The following is a 27,658-nucleotide window of genomic DNA, read 5'->3' on the forward strand; positions in this document are numbered from 1 at the left end:
TGAAACATCAACTGATCTATGCTCTTGGGGATGGGCCATCATAGGTCAGTGGTAGAGCAAATACTTTGCATGCAGAAAATCCCCAAGTCCAAACTCTGGTGCCTCCAATTAGAGGATTTTAAGTAACAGGGCCAAGAAAGGCCTCTGTCAGACAGTACTGGCTACTGGATAACAGGGTAGATTGTGGCACCTACCATCTGCTGGGAGTTTTGCAAACAGTATTGGCATAGTTGGACGTAATCAAGTTACAGGAAGCCAGCTTTCAGCTGAACATCAGGAAAAACTTTCTGTTAGAGTGGTATGACAATGGAACCAATTACCTAGGGAGGTGGTGGGCTCTCCAGCACTGGAGGCCTTCAAGAGACAGCTGGACAGCCACCTTTCAGGTATGCTTTAATTTGGATTCCTCCACTGAGCAAGGGGTTGGACTCGATGGCCTTATAGGCCCCTTCCAATGCTACTATTCTATGATTCGAGTCTGGCCAAGCAAAACACGTTTATGATTCTTAAGCAAGAATGCATACTCAGGATCGCTTAACACAGGTCAGTTATGCATGTCTTATGCAATAAGAGATGCTGAATGTGCACTCTTTATAAAGTTGAAAACACACAAAGGGACATGGAACAGCTACCCCCCTCCCCCTATGATGGCCATGGGAACAGTGTGGCATTCCCACTGGGCATTTTATAGGAATGAAGAACACCAATGGACTGCTTACTGCAGCTTTGCTGCTGCTTAAAGAGATATCAAAGTTTTTAAACCTGAGGTTGGGAACCTTTTTCAGCCCCAAAACTGGATTCCCTTCTGGGCAATCCACAGGTGACATGCCAGGGGTGGATGGGGCCAGAGGCAAAAGTGGGTGGGGTAATGAAGGTAAACTTTCCGTTTGTACAGTAGGCTAGTTTCTGTGTGCACGTGCGCATTCGCATGCAAGCACACACTCACGCACTCTGTCCATCGTCTAGACAAATGAGGCATTACGAGAGTTCAAGGACACACTGCAGCCAGGCAAAAACACTCAAGGGGCAAACCAAGGTCAGTGAGAGGTGTGGCTTGGGAAAAGTTCCAAGGGCCAAAGAGAGAAATCTGGAGGGTATTATTTGGCCCCCAGACCTGAGGTTTCCTACCCCTGTCTTAAACTCTATACTGCCTCGTCTCAATGGATGCTTCCCACTCTCAATGTAATGAAACTTACTGGAATTCTGCACTCTCCTCTGGAAAATCTCCCCAAATGGCATACAGTTTCAAGTGTGTCCACGTGGTGATATGTCTGCAGATTTGTGATATACAACTCAACTACTGTCCTGGCAGAAGCTGATGCTCAGAGCCAATCAAACCTACCAGAAGCTGGCATGGATGGATTAGTAAACACTAATGTAGAAATCATCAGTATGGTATAGTACTTACGCATTTCTAAGGAAAGGCTCAATGAAGAGATAAAGGCAACCTAAAGCTGTGTACATATTATGGCTTACTCTGTATCCAGTGCAGTCCCAGACTCCTACTGCTAGTTTTTGAAGCTGCATACGCATGGTGTTAGCACACAACCCATATCAATCCTGTAGTTTCTTGAGGAATACTGCTGTTTGATGCATTTTCCCATAAACCAGCTTCACTCTGACTGGAAGACTTAAGCCACACACACTTTGTAGTTAAGCCTGGTGTGTATACATGGGCAGATGACAGCTTCATGAATAGGAAGGAGTTCAGGTGGATTGCAGGGGTAGGAAGCCAAACAGGTAATGTGTGTCGGGTGAAGGTGATGACTCAGGGCCAGCGTTTTTAAGAAAAACAAAGAAGAAACTAAATTTTATAAGGCCTAGAGAAGTTACATGCTTGCTGAAGCTTATCAGTAAAATACGTGCTTGGAAGCTGCTGTTGCAATGGCTAACTTGGAATGCAGATATGGGTGGAGAAACTAATGTGCCGTGTGCATAACAGATGGTGGGCATAGTCAGAAGACCGACCAATGGAAAGGTGACAGGTTGGGACTAAGGGGCCAATTAGAATGTGCCATGAATTTTTGCTTGCAATGTATAGAAGTGTAGCACCCCCATAAGGGGTGTGCTTGCTTTGCGAATTATGGCCTTGCACCTCTTTCTGGCCAGAACGAAATAAAGTTTGTTGGACCCTTCAACCTGGGTGTGGTCATTTGGCTGTACTGCGCACCAGGCAACGGACCCATTTGGGGGACAACAAAGGCATCCCTGCCCCCTCTTGAATGTGTATAGCAACATGCAAATGTGACTTGAAACACAGTGGGGGGAAATGACTTCCCTGCATTTTAAGCAGCTAATGCATGCCCTAAGTGTTTTGTGCTTCCTGTAAGGAACCAGGAACAAAGAGCAACAGACATTTCCTCTAGTCAGAGGAAAGAGATAGGCCACAGATTGAGACAGTTCTGTAAACCCTTTGCTTAAATAAAAACTTAAATTGGTTGATTTCGAAAGGAAAGTCTTATGCGGTATGCAACCCCACCATCTTGAAGGAGTGGGCTCTTAGGAAGAACAGAAACTAAATTGGCAGAGTGAGCCAGCTCAATAGATCTCAACAGTACTTACATTTTGGCTAAAGCTGCCTTCTAATTTCCTTATAGACAAGACCTTTAAATAATTACATACTGTGGAAAACAGGCCTCTAATCTGAAAAAAGGGCCTCTAATCTGAAACACCAAGGTTTCCAGTTGGGAAAGCCAGATTGCTAGCGAAGAGGAAGCTGATAATTGCAGTGTTTCCACTTTCCTTCTGACCTCCATTCAGTTTTTATCACATAGTTTGTCTTACTATAGAGATCTTGGAAAAAGAGGCCTACTAAAAATAAAGAGATGTTTAATAGCACATGTTTTAATGAATCATCTACAAATCATTTGTGGGAGACACTGAAATTAGACAAAACACCAGAAAATATGTTGTGGCATTCCATCCTGCCTTGGCAGCGAACATTCAGACAGACAAGTAAACTAGTAGGAATTTGTGTAACATCAGAATGTAAGTATTATTCCTCACATCTACATAGAGTAATATTATTCCCCACATCTACATAAAGATTACAGTTCAAATCAACTGTTTTTCCCATGACAAGTTCACATGCATATTATAGTTAAAAATTATTCTCACCTTTAACAAAACCCAGCTAACAGACCCACATTAGGCAATAAAGAAAATGCACAATGGATTGTAGGAATCCAAAAATTATAGGCCACACCATGTGGAGTGATTATGTCTCATTTCATTAACTAATCCTCCAGTAAAAAGGGATTTGCCTAAAGGATATTTTTAAGAAGGTTGCACAGTTCTTCCTTATTCATAGCTGTCCTTAAGGATTGCTTGGTAAAGCAACCAGGAGCTTTTTAACATTTAAAAGTGTCTGATGATGAAAACAGTATTTCTGTCATTTCCAATTAAAATATAAAATATGCATTTTAAAAATTAGTTTAATTTGATATACAGCAATCTGGCATGAAAAAGAACTGGGTTGCTGAATGAAGGATATGGCATTGTTAATGGGATACATATTTGTTTTAATGTATTTTAAGGTCTGTTTTTATGATGTTTTAAAGTGTTTTTATGGTTTCTGTTTGCCACCCTGGGCTCCTGCTGGGAGGAAGGGCGGGATATAAATCAAATAAATACTGTATGTTAAGTCCCAGAAACTGCACTAGAAATTAAAATAGAAATAAGGCTTTTGCCTGCAGAGTTTTGGAGGGTCTGGAATATGCTCACTTAAACTGCAATCCTATATACTCATTTACCTGGGAATAAACTGTGTTGAACTCAAAGGGGCTTACTCCTGAGTAGCCATATATTGGATTGTGTTGTCAGTGCACCAAGTTACCACAAACAACATATCCATATTAACATCTTGCACATTCTTGCATCGCATATGCAGGGAAATGCAGGCTACATGCAGGCGCTTGTCCTCATTAAAAGTTGTAGCATATAAAAATAAAAGTACAGAAGGCAGCTGAATTCATCTGCTTGCCACTGCTTCTAGCTGCATTAGTTGGGGTTGGGATCAGTATTATTTAGTCTGTATCTCTCTATATTCCTTTGAACTAAATTCCTTTAGTTATGAATTTGGAATAAGTACAGTCATATGCATTTTGGACAGTTTCACTTCCTGTGTTTCTAGCTCTTTTAGACTTTGGCTACTGTTTTAAAAATCAATCATATTAGGCCAAAAATCCTTTTTTTATCTTAAGATCCACACCATCATTGTCATTATTATGCCCGATATTTTCTTTGCCATTTCCAGTCAACTAATCATATTAGTAATATCCAACAAATAAACTAAAATTATAACTAGTTCCACCAAATCTTCAAGTTAATTCTCTAGGAATGTGTGATTGTACCAACTATTTTGTTTGTTCTGACCACAGATGTATTGTGCAGTCTATACCTCACCTTTTATACTGCTTTGATTAGTTCTGCATTTCCAGGGTTTTTATTCTGAAATATAATCCCGCAAAAACAGGCACACGCAGTTACATTATATTCCTTATCACCGTTCGACAAATATTGCATAGTCCCTCATTCCAGTCAGTGTCCGTGCTGCTCCACCTCCACTATTAACTACTGTTTTCTTTCTCTTCTTAGCAAATTACACGAACATTTCTACTTATTGATTCATCCTAAATGGCAGACTCCTTTCTGTCTCTTAACATTGAGCAGATAGGGACAGTTTCTCAGACATTTGGCAATGAGGCTAATTTTGATAAATAGTTGTATCTTCTAACTGAATTGTGTATAGTATTGTCGAGTAGTACACACGGTTTTCACATTAATATTTCAGACGCTAATACTGTAAAAGGAGTAACTTGATTTGTCATCCATTTAGTAGTGTGACTGTATAATGAGGTTTCGAGATGGAGCCATTAGGTGCTGTTGCATGGTTGTCTGGTTAAGATGTATCAGGACCAGTGCTGGATACAGCATTTTGCTAATTAACCCCCCCCACACACACACACACCTGATATGCTTTTCCTTCCCTTTGCAGAAGTGTGCATCTGATCCACCATCCTCAAGTACCACCACAAACAAGCTGGTGAAGTTGGACTTAAGAGGACTCTGAAACAGTGGGAGCTTTCCTCTTACTGCAAACAGTAGGCATGGGGGAAAGACTGGGAGGGTTCAGTCAGGATCTCTGCAGAAACAATTGATTAAAGCCTTCTCCCCCACATGCCACAATTTTGATCCAGCCCCCCTGCTATTTTTTTTAAAATACTGTAAAAGCAATGGGCAAACTGTGTAACAATCATTGCATTGAGTTTGGCCCCAGCCTCACTTTGTGCAGGGAACCTAGCCAATTGTGCAGCAGAACCTAACACTCTTGTACTTTTAACCTCCCAGGGTCATCTGCAGAAAGGGAGAGGGCAGTTGATGCACATGAAATTTGCTGCTCCTAAATTTGCCTCCCAGACTGATCTCTGTGCTTATCATCTGGCCAGCCTTTGTTCAGAAGAGGTTCCTAAAAGTACTATTTTGACTAAGTCCTCCTCAAAATCTTAATTTTTACTCAACATAAGTGTCAAAGGGGAAATAATCTTTTGTAGTGTAAGATTTAGAAATTCTGTTTAAAGAGTAAAAAATGGGTGCCTTGATCTCTAACATGTAGTGGATAGTGAAAAGTTTGAGAATCAGATTTATTCAGAGGTCATGGCTCATTTAGTGATCATTTATTTCTCTTCCCTTGTTTTCTTTGCCCTCAGTTCATTGTCGGTTTTTGAATCACTTTTACAGACAGTGGTATATATGAGAAGAAGAATCTTTTGCTTTGAGATTTTTTTCCAGCTGCTCTTGCTAATGACAGACTGGTATAAAAATCATTGTGGGTTCTGACATCATTTTCACAAATGACATTCAGACATGAGAATAAGTCAGAAATTGTGGTAGCGGGAGTGGGAAAGTGAGCCAGACATGCTGACAGAAAGAAGAAAAAATTAAATTATCTCTTGTGTTTGCTGTGTAGTAAATGAAAATCTAGTAAGCAGAGCTTGAGATGCACATTAAAATACATATATAGTGGTCAGAGCCCTGTGAGTGATCTGGGAGGGTCCACGCTTCTTTATTCTTACAGATCTGGTCTGTTATTTGGATGGCAGATGGTGAAAGACTTGTGTAAGTATGAGATATGAGTGTAATAAATGTTTTCATACAAAATTTCATAAGGACCAATTCGCATAGGCAAAGTAAAACGGACCTGTCATTGTTTTTCTGGTGGTGGCTGCTACACAATGGTTGCAACTGTAATTATTATTTATAACTGTAAAAATGGCTTCTAGCTCTGGGAATTCATAGCCTCATTTACACCACCCTTTCTCCACCCACTGAACCTACACAACTGAAATGAGGAATCAGTTGCTGTGGGCAACAGTCTGTGGTGTGTTAGTCACTAAGATCTGTGAGACAGGCCAGTAGCCAGAAGCAAAAGAATAAGCAAGAACCAAAAGATGAACTAGGAGGCTGAACCAAATCAGGAGACAGGGCCAATGATATAATACCACACTGCTCAGGAAGACATAATTCTTCAAGCAAGAGTTAAGCAGCACAGGAAGCACTCTTTCCTTCCTGGCTAGAAAGATACAATGGCCAGCCTGGGTTGGTAGGATCAGTTCAGGGCCAGACAGCCAGTTCACTGCCTCATCATCACACAGGTCAGCCTATCCACAGATCATAACAGCTCCATCCTGACACACTTTGAACTATTTCAAAGCTCTTGTGAAAGAAAGCAGAAGATCCATAATCTTTAATTCTAAATTAAGAAATTATAATCCAGGTCCTTTTTGCTGCAGTGAATGCATTATAAGGATTCTACTTTTGATAGACTATGGTGTATTCTCATGGTCACTTGATAGGAATCCAAACCCTATCCTGCTCTGCTACCAGTTTTTGTGATGATTAAATGCATGCAGATTATGATTATGATTAAACATATGCACAGATTCAGAGGCCTCACCAGCTCTATAAATCATATATTTCTGAAATATGATGACTAACCTCTTGGTATGCACTTCTTGTCTGAATAATAGTCACAGAGGAAGTCTGACATTAAACTGTTATAAAGAGGTCCCTAAACAGGAACAATAGCATATTATTAATAATTGAGTAATTGTAATAATATGAATGTACAGTACTGCCATTCACTGTAGCCTGTTGGTGAGAGCCTTTAAGTAGTTGAGATCTGTTGAAGAAAGACACTTCAGTTTATTATTTTATTTATTTGGCCCTTTCCAGGAGCCAGTGTTCACACACTTTAGGATGTAACTTCCATTTTGTGTGTGTGTGTGTGTAGTCTGTCCATTGGAGCTACTTGTTGGGAAATAAGAATGTGTTCTTCTGAACTGATTCTATTAAGAAATCCATTACATTGTTCAATATCATTGTATTCATGGCATACAGTATATGCAGAGAACAGCCCCTTGTCCTTTTGAGGTCACTATGGCACCAAGGCCATCTGCTGGTTCCATTTCAACAGATTAATGTGCATTTTCTCTAGTCATGTGACTCCTACCAATAAAACAAGGCTCAGGCAGGTCCTCAGGGCCAAACTGGATGTGATTTATTAAGTCTGTAGTCCTTGTGCGGTTGAGCATCTTTCAAAAAAAATAGTCAGCATTGGGTGGATAGAGGAGCCCAACCATGGTATGGGTGGGGAGGGAGGCTTTAACTTTTTGTCCATGCTGCAGTCCTAGTCTGAACTGGAGCTCCCACATCAAAAGAACCTTTGTTCCTCCATTTTGAATGGTAGGCATGGGGGCTCCTGATTCAAATAAGGACAAAAGGGACAAGAAACTAAGGCTGCAATTCAACACATGTCTACTCCGAAGTAAGCTCCATTGGGTTCAATGGGGCTTACTCCCAGGTAACTATGTATTGGATTACAGCCTAAAGCTGATACTTTCCCTGTACCACTGCTATATTATGCATTATCACGTTCAGTCATTTCCCCAAAGTAGTGGCATTGACAGTTGAAGAAACTTATCTTAGAATGAGAGTCTAAGATCAGCATTATATCTTTCACAAGGAAGAATTACTACACCTTACAATGGAGTCTCCTTGATGGTAAACAGTCCAGGGAGACGCTTGATTTTAATGTGTATTTAGAGAACCATAAAATCTCTTTTGGTGACTATTGCTTGAGAGATATGTAGATTCATCATGTCACACTGTTTACCTTGTTGCACATTTGGGAAATGTTATGCTGTGGAGCAGGATTTTGCAGTTTGTTAGTATGCCAACATTTTTGTATATCTGTAACTTATTGTCTCAAATGACCCTTTATTTTTGACTTCCAGAAAGATCAGCAGCTTTCTTGAAATTCATGAAATTTGTACCTATCACACTTTGGTTTTACAGTAATCAAACCTGCACATTTTCTAGAAGGGTAACCATGTTAGTCTGTTGCAGCAGCAACAAAGACTGTAGTGACACCTTAAAGAGCTGCACAATCTGGCAGCGAAACAAGGTAATTAGCAACATACAGAGTTTTGAAGTTTGTTGATGTGATCTATACTTCGACTGTAATGCAAACCCATAACACAAAAAGCAAATTTTGTTATCAGATGGTCAAATCAACAATTTGATCATCACAGCAGTCCGGTAGAATTAATTTTATAGTCTCATAAACACACTGTATCACACAAATCTACCTGTAGATTATACAACCACAAGAGTGGCTGTATACTATAACCAGCATGGATATTTTGCATTCCACAACGTTAAATTGAAAATATGCCCCATGCCATTCTGATGCTTTCCATAAGCTCATTCAAAACAAAACCTTACAAAACTTATAGTCCTGAACTCAGAAATGCTTACTTAACAACCCTCTAAATTTTCATGGTAATACACAAAACAGTCAGAAAGAATCGAGAGTTCAAAGTGTAAAACGAGAGCGAAAAAAACCAAACCCCTTTTGCACTTTTTTCTGTCAGAGTTGTCATAATTTGTTGAAATTAATTAAAAATCAGCCATGTTCATAGAGTACCTGTAATCCCATTACTGATCTTGCCCCATACTCTGACCTTCATCTTCTGCAGTTTAAAAGTTAAAAACTTGCCTGGCCGATTTTTAATTAACTTAAGGAATTTAGCATTGACATTAATGATGTCCGGGAATGATCAGTAAGAAGCAACTGTCAGTGTTCAAAGAGTCAGACTCACAGCTGCTTGGCTTGGCTAATCAGGGGGCCACACCCACACCAGACGTTTATTTCACTTTAGACAGTTTATTTCACTATAGACAGTCATGGCTTCCCCCAAAGAATCCTGGGAAGTGTAGTTTGTGAAGGGTGCTGAGAGGAGACTCCTATTCCCCTGACAGAGCTCCAGTGGCCAGACTGGTTTAACAGTCAGCCGCTCTGATTGAAGCTCTGTGAGGGGAACAGGGCCTCTCCTAGCAACTCTCAGCACCCTTCATGAACTACTCTTTCCAGGATTCTTTGAGAGAAGCCATGACTGTCTAAAGTTGAATAAAGGCTTGGTGTGGATGTGACCAGGGACAGTTTTGGTTTAAATTTGGATGGGAGACTACGGCCACATTCACACCAGACATTTATCCCATTATTATTCCACTCTAAATACTCATGGCTTCCCCCAAAGAATGCTGGGAAGTGTGGTTTGTGAAGAGGGCTGAGAGTTAGGAGGCTCCTATTTTCCTCAGAGAGCTACTATTCCCTGAGTGGTTTAACAGTCAATCCCTCTTCCCAGGGGACTCTGGGAATTGTAGCTCTGTGAGGAGATTAGGAGTCTCCTAACAACTCTCAGCACCCTTCACAAACTACACTTCCCAGGATTCTTTGGGGGAAGTTATGACTGTTTAAAGTGGAATAATAGTGGAATAAATGTACAGTGTGAATGCAGCCTACATGTGCTTGCTGTAAAATAAAAAGGTGGGGAAAACCCTGAAAAATAAGGAAAGGGGTTTCCCCTTTGCCCAGTGCCCACCCATCCAATCTCTTCCCCTCCCCCTTCCTGCCCTCCTCCTCCCCTCCCTACACCTCCCTCAAGTCAGTTTCACCTACCCTAAGCATCATTGTACAGGAGTAAATCCCACTGAACTCAAAAAGCATGCAAATGATCAAACCTGGCCTACCCTCCTCCTCCTCCCCGATAGTCAGTTTTACCAGGGCTTGAATCCCTACACAACCATGAAGCTCACTGGGTGACCTTGGGACAGTCACTGCCTCTCAGCCTCAGAGGAAGGCAATGGTAAACCACCTCTGAATACCGCTTAGCATGAAAACCCTATTCACAGGGTCACCATAAGTCAGAATCGACTTGAAGGCAGTCCATTTCATTTTCAAGCATGAGTGCACGGGAGTAAATCCCATTGAACTCAATAAGCATGCAAATGATCAAACATGCCCTACCCTCCTTCTCCCTCCCATCACCACCATTATGCCCCTTACCCCCCCTCCTTCTGCTTCCCTCTCCCCTCTTACTCTTTCCCTCTACTCTCCCGTCCCCCTGCCCCATGGTCATCCTAGCAATGATTGCATGGGAGTAAATCCTACTGAACTCATTAAGCATGCAAATGATTGGACTGCCTTTCCCCTCCTTCCCGTCCTCTCCTTTCCTCCTCCCCTGCCCACTCCAGCCCTCCTTCCCTCTTCTCCTCCCCCCCTTCCCAGTCAGTTTTACATATGCTAAGCATGATTGCATGGGAGTAAATCCAACTGAACTCAATAAGCATGCAAATAATCAGACCTGCCTTTCCCCTCCTTCCCCTCTCCTTTCCCTTCCTCCTCCCTTCTTCCTTCTCCCCTGCCCTCCTTCCCCATGGTCAGTGTTACCTATCCTAATCATGATCGCGCGGGAGTAAATCCCACTGAACTCAATAAACATGCAAATGATCAAACCTCTCCTCCTCCTCCTCCTCTCCTCCTGCCTGCTCTCATTCTCCTCCTTCCCTTCCCATCCCCTGTGGTCAGTTTCACCTATCCTAAGCATGATTGCAGGGGAGTAAATCCCACTGAACTCAATAAGAATGCAAATCCATTCTCAGCAAACTTGCACAGGATCCCATTTCTTACCTCCTGTTCCCCTGACAGAGGTCCAGTGGCCAGACTGGTTTAACAGTCAGGAACTCTGATTGAAGGTCTGTGAGGGGAACAAGGCGTCTCCTAGCAACCCTTAGCACCCTTCACTAACTACACTTCCCAGGATGCTTTGGGAGAAGCCATGACTGTTTAAAGTGAAATAAAGGTCTGGTGTGGATGTGGCCAGGGACAGCTTTGGTTTAAATTTGGGTTGGAGGGTACACATGTCTACTGTAGAATAAAAAGTTGGGGGAAACCTTGAAAAAGAATGCTACTGTTCCCAATGTTTTCCTTTTGGAAAGGAAAGGGGCTTCCTCTCAGCGCTTCATAAGTGCATCCATCCCAGCACTGAGCTCTGTGATTGGTGATAGCGCGGGACTCGGGTGCGTCTCTGTGGGGAGGTCCAGATTTATTTATTTATTTATTGTATTTATGTACCGCCCCATAGCCGAAGCTCTCTGGGTGGTTTACGTACCTAAAAACACTAAAACACATATACAAATTTAAAACACATCTTTTAAAAACAATTTATACACAGTTTAAACATTTAAAAACAATTTAAAAACACATGCTAAAATGCCTGGGAGAAAAGGAATGTCTTGACCTGGCGCCGAAAAGATAACAGTGATGGCGCCAGGCGCATCTCGTCAGAATGATCATTCCATAATTTGGGGGCCACCACTAAGAAGGCCCTCTCCCTTGTTGCCACTGTGACGCCCTTCCCTGGCTCTCCCTGTCAGGTTCCTACCTGCTTGTGGCTACTGCCTTTCACTAGGCACCACCAGGGACTCCACCAGTCCGGCCTGTCCTTTTTTATGGTTTCTCTCTCCGCTCTAGCACAGATCTCACTAGATCCCCCTGCTAGGCAGCACCACCAGTCACATTCTATAACCAATGTTCCCAGAGACTTTGTCTGAGCCTCTCTCTGTCTGGTTACTTTTGTGACTCTGTGCTTATGCTGTTCCCAACCCCCTTGAATCAATGTAGATAACTCATATAACTCGGGGTTGCTCTGGATACTTGTAATGTTATTATTCTCCTCTTCACCGCTGCCACCATTTGTTACTGTTGCCCTTCAGCCTTGGTAATTACCTTACCCTCCCTTCTGGTCTGTGAAACCCCAGCCAAGGATCAGGCCTTCGGTAAACCAAAATAGTATTTATTAAATAACAGAAATGAAAAGATTACTTTTCTAATGGTACTTAAGCATATGGTTTCATCTATTCCTGTGATACTTGACTTATCATTAACTAGAACTCCCACTCCCTCTTTCTCCACTCTCCTGACATCCACCACCTAACACCCACCTTCAAACACCACCAGAACCCACACCCAGATTCAACTGTCATTCTTCCATTTATACTCTCAGCCATTCAAACGCTCAGCCAATCACCCAGCATTCTACTGCTCATCTACTCCACCTCCTCTTTCATTCCACTTACCATGTATCTTCTATACAAACAGCACTTACCATATTTACATTAATACAGGAACATCACAGCCACCCTCCGAGCTTCCCTCGGAGTAGGCACCCAGAGGAGGGCCTTAGATGTTGAGCATAGTGTACAGGTTGGTTCGTATCAGGAGGTGTTCCATCAGGTATTGTGGTCCCAAGCCATGTAAGGCTTTATAGGTTAAAACCAGCACCTTGAATCAAGCTCGGAAACATACAGGCAGCCAATGCAAGCGGGCCAGAATTGGTTTTATATGTTCAGACCGTCTGGTCCCTGTTACCAATCTGGCCGCTGCATTTTGCACAAGCTGCAGTTTCTGAACCGTCTTCAAAGGCAGCCCCACGTAGAGTGCATTGCAGTAATCTAACTTGGAGGTTACCAGAGCATGGACAACTGAAGCCAGGTTATCCCTGTCCAGATAGGGGTGCAGCTGGGCCACCATCCGAAGTTGGTAGAAGGCACTCCGTGCCACTGAGGCTACCTGAGCCTCAAGTGACAGAGATGGTTCTAGGAGAACATTCCAGGTCATTCCAGGCTGGAGCCGGCGGGACAGGGTTGCTGGCAGGCAGCGCAGTGGAAGAGCAGCTCTGCCATGGAGCAGCTCGGCAAGGAGGAGGAGGCGAAAAGAGTGGAGGGGCTTCCGTCCTATGCTCAGAGGCACATGTTACCAAATTCTTCCAAGCTACACAGGAAATGGATTGGACTGTGAAAGACCAACCCAAATTGTGTTTGCATATTGACAAATTTGTAGGACAGTACAATATCTCAGAGAGCAGGTCTCCTGTTCCCCATGTGCATTCACTATAGCTGCCCAATTTCCCTGCTTTTTCAAGTTTGATAGAAATATTTGTTGGCTATAGGTACGTTCTTAAACCGTAAGGTTTTTTGCCTCTTAGTGAATATTTGCAGCTAAAATTTGGAGATAAAAATAGCAAGTGAATATGATTATAAGTATGTTGATATTTACTGCTTTATAAGAGGCTGCCTAATTTAGAACTGCCACCTTCTAATGGGAAGAATCTCTCTTGTCTTTAGCTACTACAGGACAGTCAGAAATCAATAACTAAAGTCCCTCCTGGCATGGAAATAAGGTTGGGAAGATACATCATGCAATTCTTAACAGTGGCAACTCTAGAAATTGTAAGTAAACCTCTGGTGAGCTATGGTTTCCCCTAAGCAAGTATGTTATGACTGTATATTCATGTATACACTAGTGTATACACTGCATCATGACCTTGGTGATATTTCAAGTGCATGCTGTTATTCTGCTCTGTTCCATCATGTCTCTCTCAAGTGCCTTTATTTAAATGGAGATAAGATTTAATTATAAGTCTTATGATTATAGATGTATGGAAATCTAAAATCATGGCTTTTGTAAGAAAATGAACTTTAGAAGAACAAATAGGCCCCAGTTCCAAACAGTCTTACAGGCCTATAACCTTCATGAGTAGTAGTGACAACTCTGGTGAACCTTTCTTCATTATACTCTCTTAAGCAAGAAACTAATTTCAATTCCAGACCCTGGGTCATGTGGAGTAACAATAAAGAAGAGGATTATATTTGCATGAGCAAAGAACATTTAGCTCACATTACTAAATAACTACACTCACACTCGTACATCTGTACCTTTAACATCGGCAAGGTGTGCAGGAATTCATTCGGTGAAGTAACCGTCGTCCCTCCATCACTATGGCAGGAAAAGCTACAACATCTGTCCACAATGTGGTTGTTGAAGACATGAGGATTTTGCCAGAAGTACCACCTAACTTGCCTGCTCTTTCAGTTACAATAGGCTAGGGTATCACTGGTTATGAACTCCAGCAGGCACGACAGCAGCATTGGGGAACCTCTGGCCCACAGACGTAATTTGGCCTACCAAGCCCCTCCAAATGGCTTGTGAGGCCATTTCTAGCAAGCTCTGCCCAGCCATCAATCATATGATGTCATTTGACATTAACTGTCAATTGGTTCAATCTGTCCCACCATTTCCCTCAATTTAGGCTTAATTTTTAAAACGTATTTTACATACAATTCCCCCAACACTAAGGGAGAATTGAACGTAAAGTATGTTTACATGTTTTGTCCTGCCCACTTTTGTCCTGCTCCTTTGGCTGCTGGCCCCACCCATCAACAGAATGCAACCGCTGGTAAAGTTTGAATCTGGCCCTTGGTCTGAATGTGGTTATATCCTTTTTATTTGCCTTGCCTCTATCCCTCTAAAATCAGCTTGTTCATGCAGAAATCCAGCATGTTTAACTATCACTGGCATAGAATAAGTTATGGTAAAAACATCTTGGACTAAAATGTCTAAAGGGCCACCTTCTCCTGCATGAACCTGCCTGACAAAATCATTGGATGCCTTGCTCCAGCTAGCCCCATCTTCAGAAATTAGGTAGATGGTTATTGAAGACATGGCCTTGTCTGGGGTGGCACTTTGGATTTTAAATTCTTTCTCCAGACACTTTTGGCTGGCACCAATATTGCTATTTTTTAGGCTGCAGGTTAAAACTGTTCTGTTCTCCTGGGTCCTTCATGGTAAATGATAGGGATTTGCTACTTATCTCTGCTGTTTTACATGCTTGGGTTTTTTTTCGCTTTGATATTTTTTATGGGTTTAAATCAAGTTGTTAGTTCATTGAAGACTCAACTGCCCCCTTCCCTTCTGTGAGTCCAGATCCTATTAAAAACACAGGAGGTCCAGTTAGAAAAGCAAAAACAAACTCCCTCTCCCCTCCCCTCCCCCACCTTAGCAGTTGTGTGACAAGCAGAAATTAAACAGGTGAAGCTTTTCCTGGCATGGAATTTCTACTTCAAAGTTGTCCTGACACAGCCATTGAAAGATTAAGAGGAACCCCGCTAGGAAAGAATATGTTTGGGAAGTTGTCAGTCCTCCCGTCAGGCACATTATTAGGATGAAGGACAATCGCTGCCTGAGACGCTTCGGCGGGAGCTTCTTGTGCCCTGCATCGCCGTTACACAAACAGATGCCAGAGCGGGCGCAGCCGTCCTCTCTGCCTGAGCTTGGGGCGCGTGGAGTCTTAACAACAGCCGGTGCTCGTGTGAAAAGTCTTCGTGGCCGGCCGGGCAGCCCCGCCACCTCCTTCTCTCTCCCTCTCCCTCCCATCAGGCGCTCGTTTTCTCTCTCTCCTAGTCAGCCAGTCACTCCACGCCTGAGCTGAGGCGCGGCAGCGACGGCAGAGGAGCCGGCTGGAGCCTCCCCCTCTTCTCCTTCCTCGCAGGCAGGCGAAAGGGCTTGACTTGCCACCCAGCGTCTCCCAAGAGTTGTTTAGCGCTGCCTGCCGGCGGCGGCCATGACCTCAAGCGGCGGGCGGAGAGGCCGGGAGCGGGGGGAGCCTCAGGCGGAGGAAGAGGAGCTGCCCGTGTACCTGGCGCGCCCAGGCACCGCTGACCAAGTGCCCCGCCAGAAGTATGGCGGGATGTTCTGCAGCGTGGAGGGCGCCTTCGAGAGCAAGACGTTGGACTTCGGGGCGCTCAGCGTGGGGCAGCGCGGAGCTCGTCGAGCCCCGTTGCGGCAGCAGGAGCCGCAGCCTCAGCAACACCCCCCGCCGGAGGTGCCCCCGGCGGAACCCCCGGCCAGCGGCGTCGAAATCCGGGCCCGCTCAGGCAAGGAGCGGCTGCAAAACCTCGACCACGAGGATTACAAGGTAAGGGGGCGGGGAGCAGGGGGGGGAAACGTCCTCGAAGATGCCGGCAGCCCTCCTCACACACCGCTGGACAGAGATGAGGAATAGAGGGACCGCTGAGGCTCTCACCCCCCGAGGGGGTTGGGTTGGTGGGTGGCATCTCAGATGGCCCCGAATGAGGAGAAACAAAAGATGGGGCAAGGAAGCGACGAGGGTGAGGAAGAAGACCCTCAGCCTTCGAGAGTTGGAAGATATCCCATTTTCTGTGCCTGTTTATTCGCAAGTAAAGCCCCACGTTGCCCTTGTGCTATAGAATCGCAGCCTTCGCCAACGAACCTAGGATGGGAGTGTGCCTCTTGCATTTATGTTGAGCTTCTGCGTGATCTGACCTCTGAGAAACGGTTGGATCGTTCCTAAGCATCTTTTAAACATCTTGATCTCGTAAAGCTGCAAGTGTTAAATTCACCGGAGAAGTTAAAACAAAACTGTACAAATACTTGGCCTCACATTTTTACGGCCTGTTCCAAAGTTGATGATGGCTGTTACGACAGTTAGTATGAGAGAGAGAGAGACAGATCGACCCCTAGCTTCCCTCCCCCCTTCCTCCTGAAGAATAAACTTAGCAACTACATGTGTGTGTGCGTGAGGTATCTTAAACACTTCTGATTTTAAGGAATCGTGTTATATTTCTTGATGGCTCCCGATTAGCCTTTCAGGTTAGAAGTAATTAAAGTAAGATATCGCGGTTTAGGGATCTGAGAAGAAGCTCTGAATGCAATAATTTAGGTCTGCCCAGAGCTTAATTGTAGAGGTCACATGATCATATTCTAGTTATTCACCATCATTTTGAATGAATCCGTTACTCATTTTATCCAGTATATGTTGTATCTTCTTTATTGCTCACAGAGGTTGTGGTTAACCAAGAGGAGGCTCTACAACTTTCTTCTGTTTCAAGAGAAAAAGGGAGAGAGGGCTCTTCTTGTACTGTACAAACTGAGTGTCAGAATTTTAAAAGTTATTAACTTAAAAGCTCTATGCTGCAATTCCCAGAATGGTCAAGTGAGCACATGGAGAGAGAATGCTGTCAACTTATGCCAGAATTGGTTACTTTAAAGTTGATCCCTATTTTTCATAAAAAGGAGAACTTGGAACTTAATTGAAATGGCTTGAATTTCAAATGCTTGATCTTACAAGGTATAAATAAAACAAGGACAGCTTAAATATTGCATCTTAGAATTAGGAGCTCTTTTATCAGGGGTCAACAGCACATTTTTAGGTTTTGAAAGTGGCCCTAAGCATTCTGTTGGGGTTCAAGAAAATGCCTGTTCTTTATTTTATTATAAACAGCCTTCATATCACTTGGTGCGGCTACTGCAAAAATGGAAAAATACTCAAGAACTATTGAAAATAAATGGCCTATCTCCTAACCCCACCCCAATTATATTGCAGGAAACCTTTGAAACAAAAACTGGTACCTGAAATCAGTTTTTTTTTCTTTTGAGTTTGGTTGGCATAATTCTTTGAGTCCATGTTTGGTTTTTAGCCTTGGCTAGATTATTAAGCTGCTTCATACATGATACTTTCCATACAGAAACAATATGTTTGGCTATAAAACATATATACTATCATGTAGTAGAGCTTGCGATTTGCTGCAAGGACATGGATGGAGAAACTACTGCACACAGTTGCTCAATGCATATATTTGTAGCAAAGTAAGTTCTTCTGATGTGTCTTAAGTAACTATTCACATTGTTAGTTACTCCTTGTAGGAGAAGGGTACTGTGCATCAACTGAGTTCTCAAAGGGATGGAGCTGTGTTAGATTTGGGTGGGAATACTGGTATATGTTGGAAGTGCTCTGGTCTGTTTCTAGGCCAGTGTAGGCTTCTGCAGTGAATTCACATGGAGCTGAAACCATCCATAGAATGAGCTCATATCATAATCAAGTTCCACCTTGATTCTGTCAGGTTGCTGCTTTGCTTAGGGCTACCTTATATTGGAATAAGGCTAATTTCACACTGAACCAATCCCCTTCAGTTCATCCAGGTGCAAATGTGTGCTGGCTCCTTCAAACTGGAAGAACAGATCCTTTGTCATATGTAAAAACTGTCATACTATTACCTTATAATCCAAATAAAATTTTGGTTTGAAGGAGAGCTTCTTAAGTGACAAGTAGGTTAGAAATGAACTGTTGGTGAATGGTATGATAACTTATTTTTCCCTGGTTTTACCTTAGAACAGTCTGCACTGATCTAAGGTTACTAGTTCAGGTATTCCTGACCTGAACTTTTGAAGGAGAGCGATGTGAGGATTTTTTTTAGTTTTTTTTTTTTTTAGCTGTGTTAGGTTTTTCTTCAAAAAAGTGCAAGGAAAGGGCTGATAGAGGACAGCTTTATTTCATATCATTGATTTATTAATACTCTGCTGTCCTTCAAACATCTTATGGTAAATAGTTACTGAGTCTGGCATGAAGCTGACTCCCAATTCCCAACTTCTTATCCATGTCCTAATACGGCATATTATTATTTACACTTCTTTTTCACGCCCTTTCCCCATGGAACTCATAGTAGAGTACATGGGTTTGTTCCCCCTCAATTTTTTTCTTGCAACAAGCCTGTGAGGTAGGTTAGACTGAGAGATAGTGACTGTCTGCAGGTCACCCAGTGGGGCTTTGAACTGGGTCTCCCTGATCCTAGTGCAGCACTCAAGTCACTACAATACACTGGTTCTCTTAGGGCCGAATGAGATGTAGCATTATTATGTGATTTTTAAAGAGGAGGCATGTGTGGGGGTGGTGATCTTGACTGGGAAAGCAGCATGAGAAGAGCTTTAACCATTTGCCACCACCATGGTCCCAATCTGGAATGGGGGAGGGAGAAGCTACAGTTATTATTTCCTCCTGGGAAATTAGCAGTCACAGGACGGGGTAGTGCAGTCCAGATCAGGTCTGTGTTGGGAACAAAAGGTTGGAGCCCACCTCCCCCCACACTGCAGTCCCAGTCAGGAAGAACATGTATGCAAGGGCCAGTCATGTGTTAACATAGTTTGTTTGGTCCCTAGTGCATAACCATTTGCGTTGGCTCATGGGCTGAACCTCAACCTTATTCGTTTGAGGAACCTGGGGGCTTTGCATGAGAATGTACAATAACTGATTTATTTGGGAAACCTATATCCTGCCTTTCCTCTTAAATAGTGCTCAAGGTAGCTTACAAAAAGTAAATTCAATAATACAGATACAATAAAACATCTTAAAAATATATTAAAAACAGCAGCCAAAAATCAGTGAAATAGTTACAGGGCTAAAATAGCATAGTGTTAAGAGCACAGGGGAACATGACAGACATTAGCTGAATTAGCCTAAGGAGGGAATACTGGAACTATCACCACAGACCCTCTGTCTTGTAGCCACCTTCCTTTCCTCTAAAGGCAGGGAACATGTGGAGGAGAGCCTCATTTGAAGAGCTTAACGGATGGGTAGATTCATATGGGAGAAGACACTCCTTCAGATACCCTAGCCCCAACCATTCAGAACTTTATAGGTCAACACCAGCATTTCCAATTGAGCATGAAAACAAGATTTTAAAGATGTAAATATTGTAGATAAATATCTACAATATCTAAAACAGAGGTGGCTAACCTTTTTTGCCCTGAGTGCCGCGTTAATGGCCAGTCACTCTTCCTAAGACCACATGCCAGTGGTGGGTATGACCAATGTACACACTTATGTACACACATATACAGACCACACATACACATGCACTCATCACACATGCACATTCACCATACAAAGAACACCCACACATACAACACACAAAGAGCACACACACTCACCAGATACAAGCTGTCTAAGAATTCAGTGCACGTTACTTCTCTCCAATAATTTTCCACTGCTGCCTCCAGTAATTATTTAAATTTTATTTCTTAGTTCTTCAGTTCCCTCCAGCACAAAGGATGCTCACTTTTTTAAAAAGTTGCTGCAAGCCTTCTTAACATTCCCATTTCTGTTGTTCTCACTCCACTCTCCATTACTGGGTTGCTGCAGAAGCACTGTTATTGCAACAACTTTTAAGAAACAAAAGAGCTTAATCAAATAAATAATTAAGCAGAAGAAACCCTAGAAACACCCATGGAACACTCAAGCAATGGAGGGAGAAGACTGGTTGGTACAAAGTAAAAAACAAAAAACCTGCTGTCACCGCCATTAACGTGCACATAACCTGTAAACATGGAAGGTTACCACTTTTAAACTGTGGATTTTGGGAGGAAGGTTAAAAACGAATCACATGAAAATAACATGAAGGTACTGGGAAAATCTGCGAGACCTGAACAAACACAAAAATCTTACTTCTTTTTTGAAAAGGTGTCAGATGTTTGGGGGAGTCTCTATGGGCACTGAAAATGTCTGTGGTCCACAGAAAATTGGGGGGGGGCATATACATACCAAGGGACCACATCTGATCAATAATCTAAATTATATAAACTGAATCAGTCAAAATTTCTGTACACTCTTCAGAGGTTGCCCAAAGTACTAGACCAGTTCTTGGAGGTGGTGATGGACTGGATGTGATAATTTCATTCAACTTCAGTAAGTTGAAGCTGAATCCTGAAAAAACAGGTGTTATGTCTTCTAAGTTTTTGAGTTCAGAAGCTGAGAAGATGATCAATTCTGAATGGAGCTACACTCCCCTGGAAGGAACAGGTCTGTCGCTTAGGAGCACTCCTGGATCCAACATTGTCACTGGATGCACAGGTTGCCTTGGTGGCTAGGAATGCCTATTTCCATCTCTACCTGGTTTGCTAGTTACAGCCCCTTTTGGGCAGAGATTACTTGCCATAGTACTCCATGCTCTGGTAATTTCCAAACTGGATGATTGTGCTCTATGTGGGGCTGTCCTTGAAGACTACTTGTAAACTTCGTCTGGTCTAAAATGCAGCAGCCAGATTACTGGCTGGGGTTTGCTTTAGATCTCATATAACCCCTGTTTTGAAACAGCTGCATTGGTTGCCAGTTCACTTCCAGGTCCAATTCAAGGTGCTCACATTTATGTTTAAAGCCCTAAGTGACTTAGGTCCCAAATATCTGAAAGACTGCCTCCTTAGTACAGACCCACTACCCTCAGTTGCTCAGGGGGTGGTGGCCTAGGAGATGACATTGTCTGTGGCAGCCTCTTAAGTTTTGGAATTCCCTCTCTACAGAGGTGTAGCTGGCACCTTCATTATGGTGAAGGGTGGGTAAGAAACTGAATAGTTATTAAATATTATTGCAGTTAACCTAGCTGTTACCAGAGCTTAAATAACTGGCCATATCATTTTTTTCTCCATGGGACAACTGGTTAATCAGCAAGTTTTGATATACTTGTATGAAAGTGCAGATTATAAATACTTCAATAAATAAATAAATATGAACAAGTGCTTTCTGCTATGCAAAAATGTATGTAGAAGCCCCACTACCCCCACCAAGCTGCAAATATTAGGAGTGCGAACAGGTCCCAAGATGTGCTTGTATTTGTGTTTTTAAATACTGTAGATGTGTTTGTATCTGTGTATTTACAAAAACTGTGATCTGTTTCTTAGTCACTCTGTGGTCTGAGTGCTTCAATCTATGATTTGTGTTCTAAGCGCTCTGTGTAAATCAAAGCTCTGTGTTTCCCGTTCACTCTTACAGGGAATCTGAGAACTGCCTGTAGAGTGCTGAAGAGCTCCAGATAATTTCTTTTTCTTTCAAATAGAGCAGAAAGTTAAATGGAGCTTTTAACTTTTTTTAAAAAAAAACACTCTGCTGCTTTGCTTTTAAAAAAAAGTGCTCTGCAGGCAGCATTTGGAGACTCGCTTGTTGCAAAGCCCATGGATCTGGAGAGAAACAAAAACATAAAGATATATAATGTGCAGAAAAACAAAAAAACACAAATATTTGTGGGGGTCCAAATCCAATTAGGAGTGCTTTTATAGTTTGACTCGGGGGGGGGATGAAAATCACCCCAAATTTGCCTTGTTCTTTGGCCCCAGCACAGAGAGTTGCACACTCTTAGCAAATGTCATATTTAAGAGGGAGTTAAGCCCATCCAAAAGAGGTCAGATATCACCATTTTGATCTGATAGATCACCTACCCTTAGTGCCAGTGGATTAAGCATCAATTTATCGGCAACAATCCAAGATATTACTAACTTTCAAGCACTCATTTAGAATTTTTGTCGTTTCACTTGGACTAGATGAAAAGTCGGAAGCGTCATGCCCATATTGGTGACACATCACCTCAAATTGATGGCATTTGAATTTATATACACAGACAGAAATTTCTTTCTGGCTATGTGCTACCATCACTGTCAGAGGCAATATGCCTGTGAATACCAGTTGCTGGGAATTTATTTATTTATTTATTTATTATTTGATTTATATCCTGCCCTTCCTCCCAGCAGGAGCCCAGGGCCGCAAACAGAAATGCAAAAACACTTTAAAACATCATAAAAAGACCTTAAAATACATTAAAACAAAACAACGTTAAAAACATTTTTAAAAAAGCTTTAAAAACATCTTTTAAAAAAGGGTTAAAACATATTATTAAAGAAAACATATTAAAAGCAATTCTAACACAGGCGCAGACTGGGATCACAAGTGTGGAGAGGACCTTTACACTTGGATCTTGCTTGCAGGCTTTCCATAGGCATCTAGTTAGCCACTGGGAAAACAGGCTGCTGGACTAGATGGGCTTTTGACCTGATCCAGCAGGACTCTTTGAGAATTCTTATGCCCAGTAGTTAGGTAATTAGGTAAAATCTATTCTAGAATTTTAAAAGGAGGAAGCTTGCTTTTGAGTAGACATCTGTAGGATTGCACTATGAGCAAAGCTTCTTAAGATATTTGTCAAAACTCTGAATATTAACTCCAATGGTCTGTGAGGTTTGGGAAACATAAGGCAGAATGGTTATTTTAATTCATCATCATCATCATCACTGTTTATTTGTATGCTGCCTTTCCATAACAATTTATGTACAAGGCGGCTCACAACATGAACAGAAAAAAAGTCCATCTCTCTATCTTAGTGAGAAACAAATTCATTACATTTTGTTTTCCTTTACTTAAGAATTGGACAAGGAGTGTTTGCCCCTTCAGCATGTAATCCAGGCATTCTCTCATTTTCCTAGGTATTCTTGTGAAGTGGTCTTTTCCATGACAGCTGGCTATAATACCACAAAACACAGGCTTTAATGTAATTGTAAATTACAACTTTGATGCTGGACACAGGAATGATCTAGTTTATGAGGGAAAATATTCCTATTCTTCAGCAGAAGTCAATGGTTGCCAAACTTCCATCAAAATAAGTTTCCTGAATAATAATTAATTAATCATTATCTATTGCAGTGTGCAATTTCATTTTGCCATAGTTACAGTGGTGTATATAAAAATCGGAATGTGTGAAATTATTTTATTTATTTATTTGTTTATTAATTCTTTGATTTATATCCTGCCCTTCCTCCCAGCAGGAGCCCAGTGAAATTATTTATTTATTTATTTATTTTATTACATTTTTAGACCGCCCTATAGCAATAAGCTCCCAGGGCGGTGCACAGCATAGTAAAACAGGTTAAAATACAAAAACACAATAAAACATAATTAAAAATTTTCAATTTTAAATTCAAATTTTAAAATTTTTAAAATGCCTGGGCGAAGAGATAGGTTTTTACCTGGCGCCGAAAAGATAGCAAAGAAGGCAAATTAGTACATTTTGTACACAGTACAAAAAGGACAGAAGGAATAAAAAGGGAGGTGGAGTCACACTATATGTTAAAAATATATATCTCTGCACAGAAATACAGGAAGATGAGCTTGGTAGCTCCACCGAGAGTATCTGGATTAAAATAAATGGGGCAAGGAATAAAAGTAACATGGTGGTTGGAGTCTACTACTGATCACCCAATCAAGGAGAAGACGAAGATGAAACTTTTGAAAGGCAAATTGCCAATGTTTCGAGGAGGCATGATGTAGTAGTAATGGGGGACTTCAATTACCCCAATATCTGCTGGGAGACAAATTCTGCCAAATGCGGCCCTCCAAGAAATTTCTGACTTGTGTTGGAGATAACTTTCTCCTACAGAAAGTGAAGGAAGGTACCAGAGGATCAGCTATCTTGGACTTGATTCTAACCGATAGAGATGATTTGGTGGATGAAGTGGCAGTTACGGGAACTCTGGAGGAAAGTGACCACACCATACTTGAATTCTTGCTTTTAACAGAAGCAAAAACTGAGAGTAGCCATACATGCACCCTGGACTTCAGGAAAGCTGATTTTAATAAACTCAGAACAACTGTAAGTACGGTTCCATGGCAAGTGACCCTAATGAGAAAAGGAGTCCAAGATGGGTGGGAGTTTCTAAAAAAGGAAATTCTAAAAGCACAATGGCAAAGCAATTCCAACAAAGAAAAAAGGGGGAAAACAGCAGAAGAAGCCAGTGTGGCTTCACAAAAAGCTTAGAGATGACCTGAAAACAAAAAAGGACACATACAGGAAGTGGAAAGAAGGCCAGGCCACAAAGGAAGAGTACAGGCAGGTATCACAAAATTGCAGGGATGTTGTCAGGAAGGCTAAAGCTGAGAATGAGCTGAGGTTAACGAGAGGTGCTAAAAGCAACAAAAAATCTTTCTTCAGGTACATCCATAGTAAAAGACAGAAAAGAAATGGTGGCACAGCTACTCAATGAGGATGGCAAAATGATAACAGATGACAAAGAAAAGGCAGAAGTGCTCAATTCCTACTTTGGCTCAGTCTTCTCCCCAAAAAAGGTCTATGACCCTTTTGGGAAACATGAAGTAGAAGGGGCAGGATTGGAGCTTGAGTTGAGAGACAAGCGGTCAAGGAAAACCTAATGACTTTGAACAAGTTCAAATTGCCAGGGCCCAATAAACTGCATCCTAGAGTATTGAACGAACTGGCTGAAGAACTCTCAGAACTACTCTCTATTATCTTTGTGAAATCATGGAGGACTGGTGAAGTGCCAGATGACTGGAGGAGAGCTAATGTTGTCCCTACCTTCAGAAAGGGCAAAAAGGAGGAACCGGGGAACTACAGACCAGTCAGCCTAACATCAATCCCTGGAAAAACTCTGGAGCAGATTATAAAGCAGTCAATCTGTAAGCACCTTGAAAACAATGCAGTGATTAGTAGGAGCCAACATGGATTTATGAAGAACAAATCTTGCGAAACTAATCTTACCCCGTTTTTTGATCAGGTAACCTCCCTTGTAGACTCTGGGAATGCTGTGGACATAATATATCATGACTTCAGCAAAGCTTTTGACAAAGTGCCCCATGATATTCTGATGAGCAAGCTGGCTAGATGTGGGCTGGATGGAACAACTATCGGGTGGAACTGCAGTTGGCTCCAGAATCGTACTCAAAGAGTGCTTATCAATGGTTCCTTCTCAAACTGGGCAGAAGTAACGAGTGGGGTACCACAGGGCTTCGTCCTTGGCCCAGTGCTCTTCAACATTTTTATTAACGACTTGGATGAGGAGGTACAAAGCATGCTTATCAAATTTGCAGATGATACAAAATTGGTCACAGCTAATACCGTGGAAGACAAAGAAAATTCAAAGGGACCTTGATTGGCTGGACCATTTGGCTGAAATCATCAGAATGCAATTCAATAGGGATAAATGCAAAGTTCTACACTTAGGAAAAAGAAACCAAATGCACAGTTATAAGATGGCAGATAGTTGGCTCAGCGATACAACATGTGAGAAAGATCTTGGAATTGTCATTGATCACAAGCTGAATATGAGCCAACAGTGTGATGTGGTTACAAAAAAGGCAAATGCTATACTAGGCTGCATTAACAGAAGTATAGTTTCCAAATCACGTGAACTATTAGTTCCCCTCTATTCAGCACTGGTTAGGCCTCATCTTGAGTACTGAGTCCAGTTCTGGTCTCCGCACTTCAGGAAGGACGCAGACAAACTGGAACACGTTCAGAGGAGGGCAACAAGGATGATCAGGGGACTGGAAGCAAAGCCCTATGAGGAGAGACTGAAAGAACTGGGCATGTTTACCCTGGAGAAGAGAAGACTGAGGGAAGATATGATAGCACTCTTCAAGTACATGAAAGGTTGTCACACAGAGAAGGGCTGGGATCTCTTCTTGACTGTCCCATAGTGCAGGACACGGAATAATAGGCTCAAGTTGCAGGAAGCCAGATTTCGACTGAACATCAGGAAAAACTTCCTAACTGTTAGAGCCATACGACAGTGGAAACAATTACCTAGGGAGGTAGTGGGCTTTCCGACACTGGAGGCATTTAAGAGGCAGCTGGACAGCAATCTGTTGGGAATGCTTTGATTTGGATTCCTGCATTGAGGAGGGGGTTGGACTTGATGGCCTTATATGCCCCTTCCAACTCTACTATTCTATGATTTTATTATGTATGTTTGAGTTCCAGTTTGATGTAAAAGAGGCTAGTTAAATTAAAAGTATGAAAAGTGTTCCTGCTGTGAGTAACTTGTAGTAGCATATAGAAAGATCAACTAAAATTGCTTTAATTTGCATTAATACAGATACAACTGTATTATTGAGCAATTTCAAAGCCCATTTAAAATGTGTTGGGTTTCTCAACTTATGGAGAGAGTGCTATGTCTAGCTAACTTCTTATGCTGATTAGAAACTTACAGTGTTTTAGAGAAATCATTGTGTAGCACTTGTGTAGAAGCACAAATGTGTCCATAAAGTGAAGAATGAAAAACTAGGCCTTATGTTGATTATTCTGAAGGGAAAGCTTCATTTCGTAAACAAAACTGATTATAAAATCTAATTTGATCACAATGTATGTGTACTAAATATTGGTGTCTGACATTGTCTGTCTGGGAGCAGTCATCAGGAGATTTGGGGTAAGGTGTGAGCAGTATGCTGACGATACCCAGCTCTATTTCTCCATAACATCTGAATTGGGAGAGGCCACGCAAGCCCTGGACCGCTGCCTGGACTCGGTGGTGGGATGGATGAGGGCCAATAAACTGAGTCTGAAACCTAGGAAGACGGAGGCACTGTGGGTTGGTGGTTCCCGAGTTTGGATAATTGGTCAGTTGCCTGCTTTGGACGGGGTTGTACTCCCTCTGAAAGAGCAGGTCCTTAGTTAGAGGGTGCTCCTGAATACATCTTTGTTGCTAGAGGCCCAGGTGACCTCCGTGGCTTGGAGTGACTTTTACCAGCTTCGGCTGGTGAGACAGCTGCGGCCATTTCTAGACCGGGATAGCCTGACCACTGTTGTCCATGCACTGGTAACCTCTAGGCTGGATTACTGTAATGCGCTGTATGTGGGGCTGACCTTGAGGTTGGTCCGGAAGCTGCAGCTGGTGCAAAATGCGGCGGTGAGACTGCTCACTTGGGCTGGGTATTGTCAACATGTTACCCTGCTGCTGAAAGAATTGCACTGGCTGCCCATTTGCTACCGGGCCAAGTTCAAGGTTCTAGTTTTGGTGTACAAAGCCCTATACAGCTCAGGACCAGGATACCTGAAAGACCGCCTTATCCCTTTT

At 42.3% G+C, this 27,658-nt stretch overlaps 1 protein-coding gene across 1 annotated transcript in view; it reads left to right on the forward strand.

Annotated features, from left to right (window-relative positions):
• Positions 1–15,628: 15,628 nt before the first annotated feature.
• The window catches only part of DPYSL3 (dihydropyrimidinase like 3), a 122,175-nt gene continuing 110,145 nt past the window's right edge, over positions 15,629–27,658 (forward strand). Inside the window, exon 1 of the mRNA XM_061616932.1 lies at positions 15,629–16,157. Within this exon, the coding sequence (XP_061472916.1) occupies positions 15,804–16,157 (354 nt within the window). The 5' untranslated portion in view covers positions 15,629–15,803. The remainder of the gene's footprint in view (positions 16,158–27,658) is intronic.

The sequence above is a fragment of the Rhineura floridana genome, chromosome 3, assembly GCF_030035675.1.
Source record: "Rhineura floridana isolate rRhiFlo1 chromosome 3, rRhiFlo1.hap2, whole genome shotgun sequence".
Classification (NCBI taxonomy): Eukaryota; Metazoa; Chordata; class Lepidosauria; order Squamata; family Rhineuridae; genus Rhineura; species Rhineura floridana.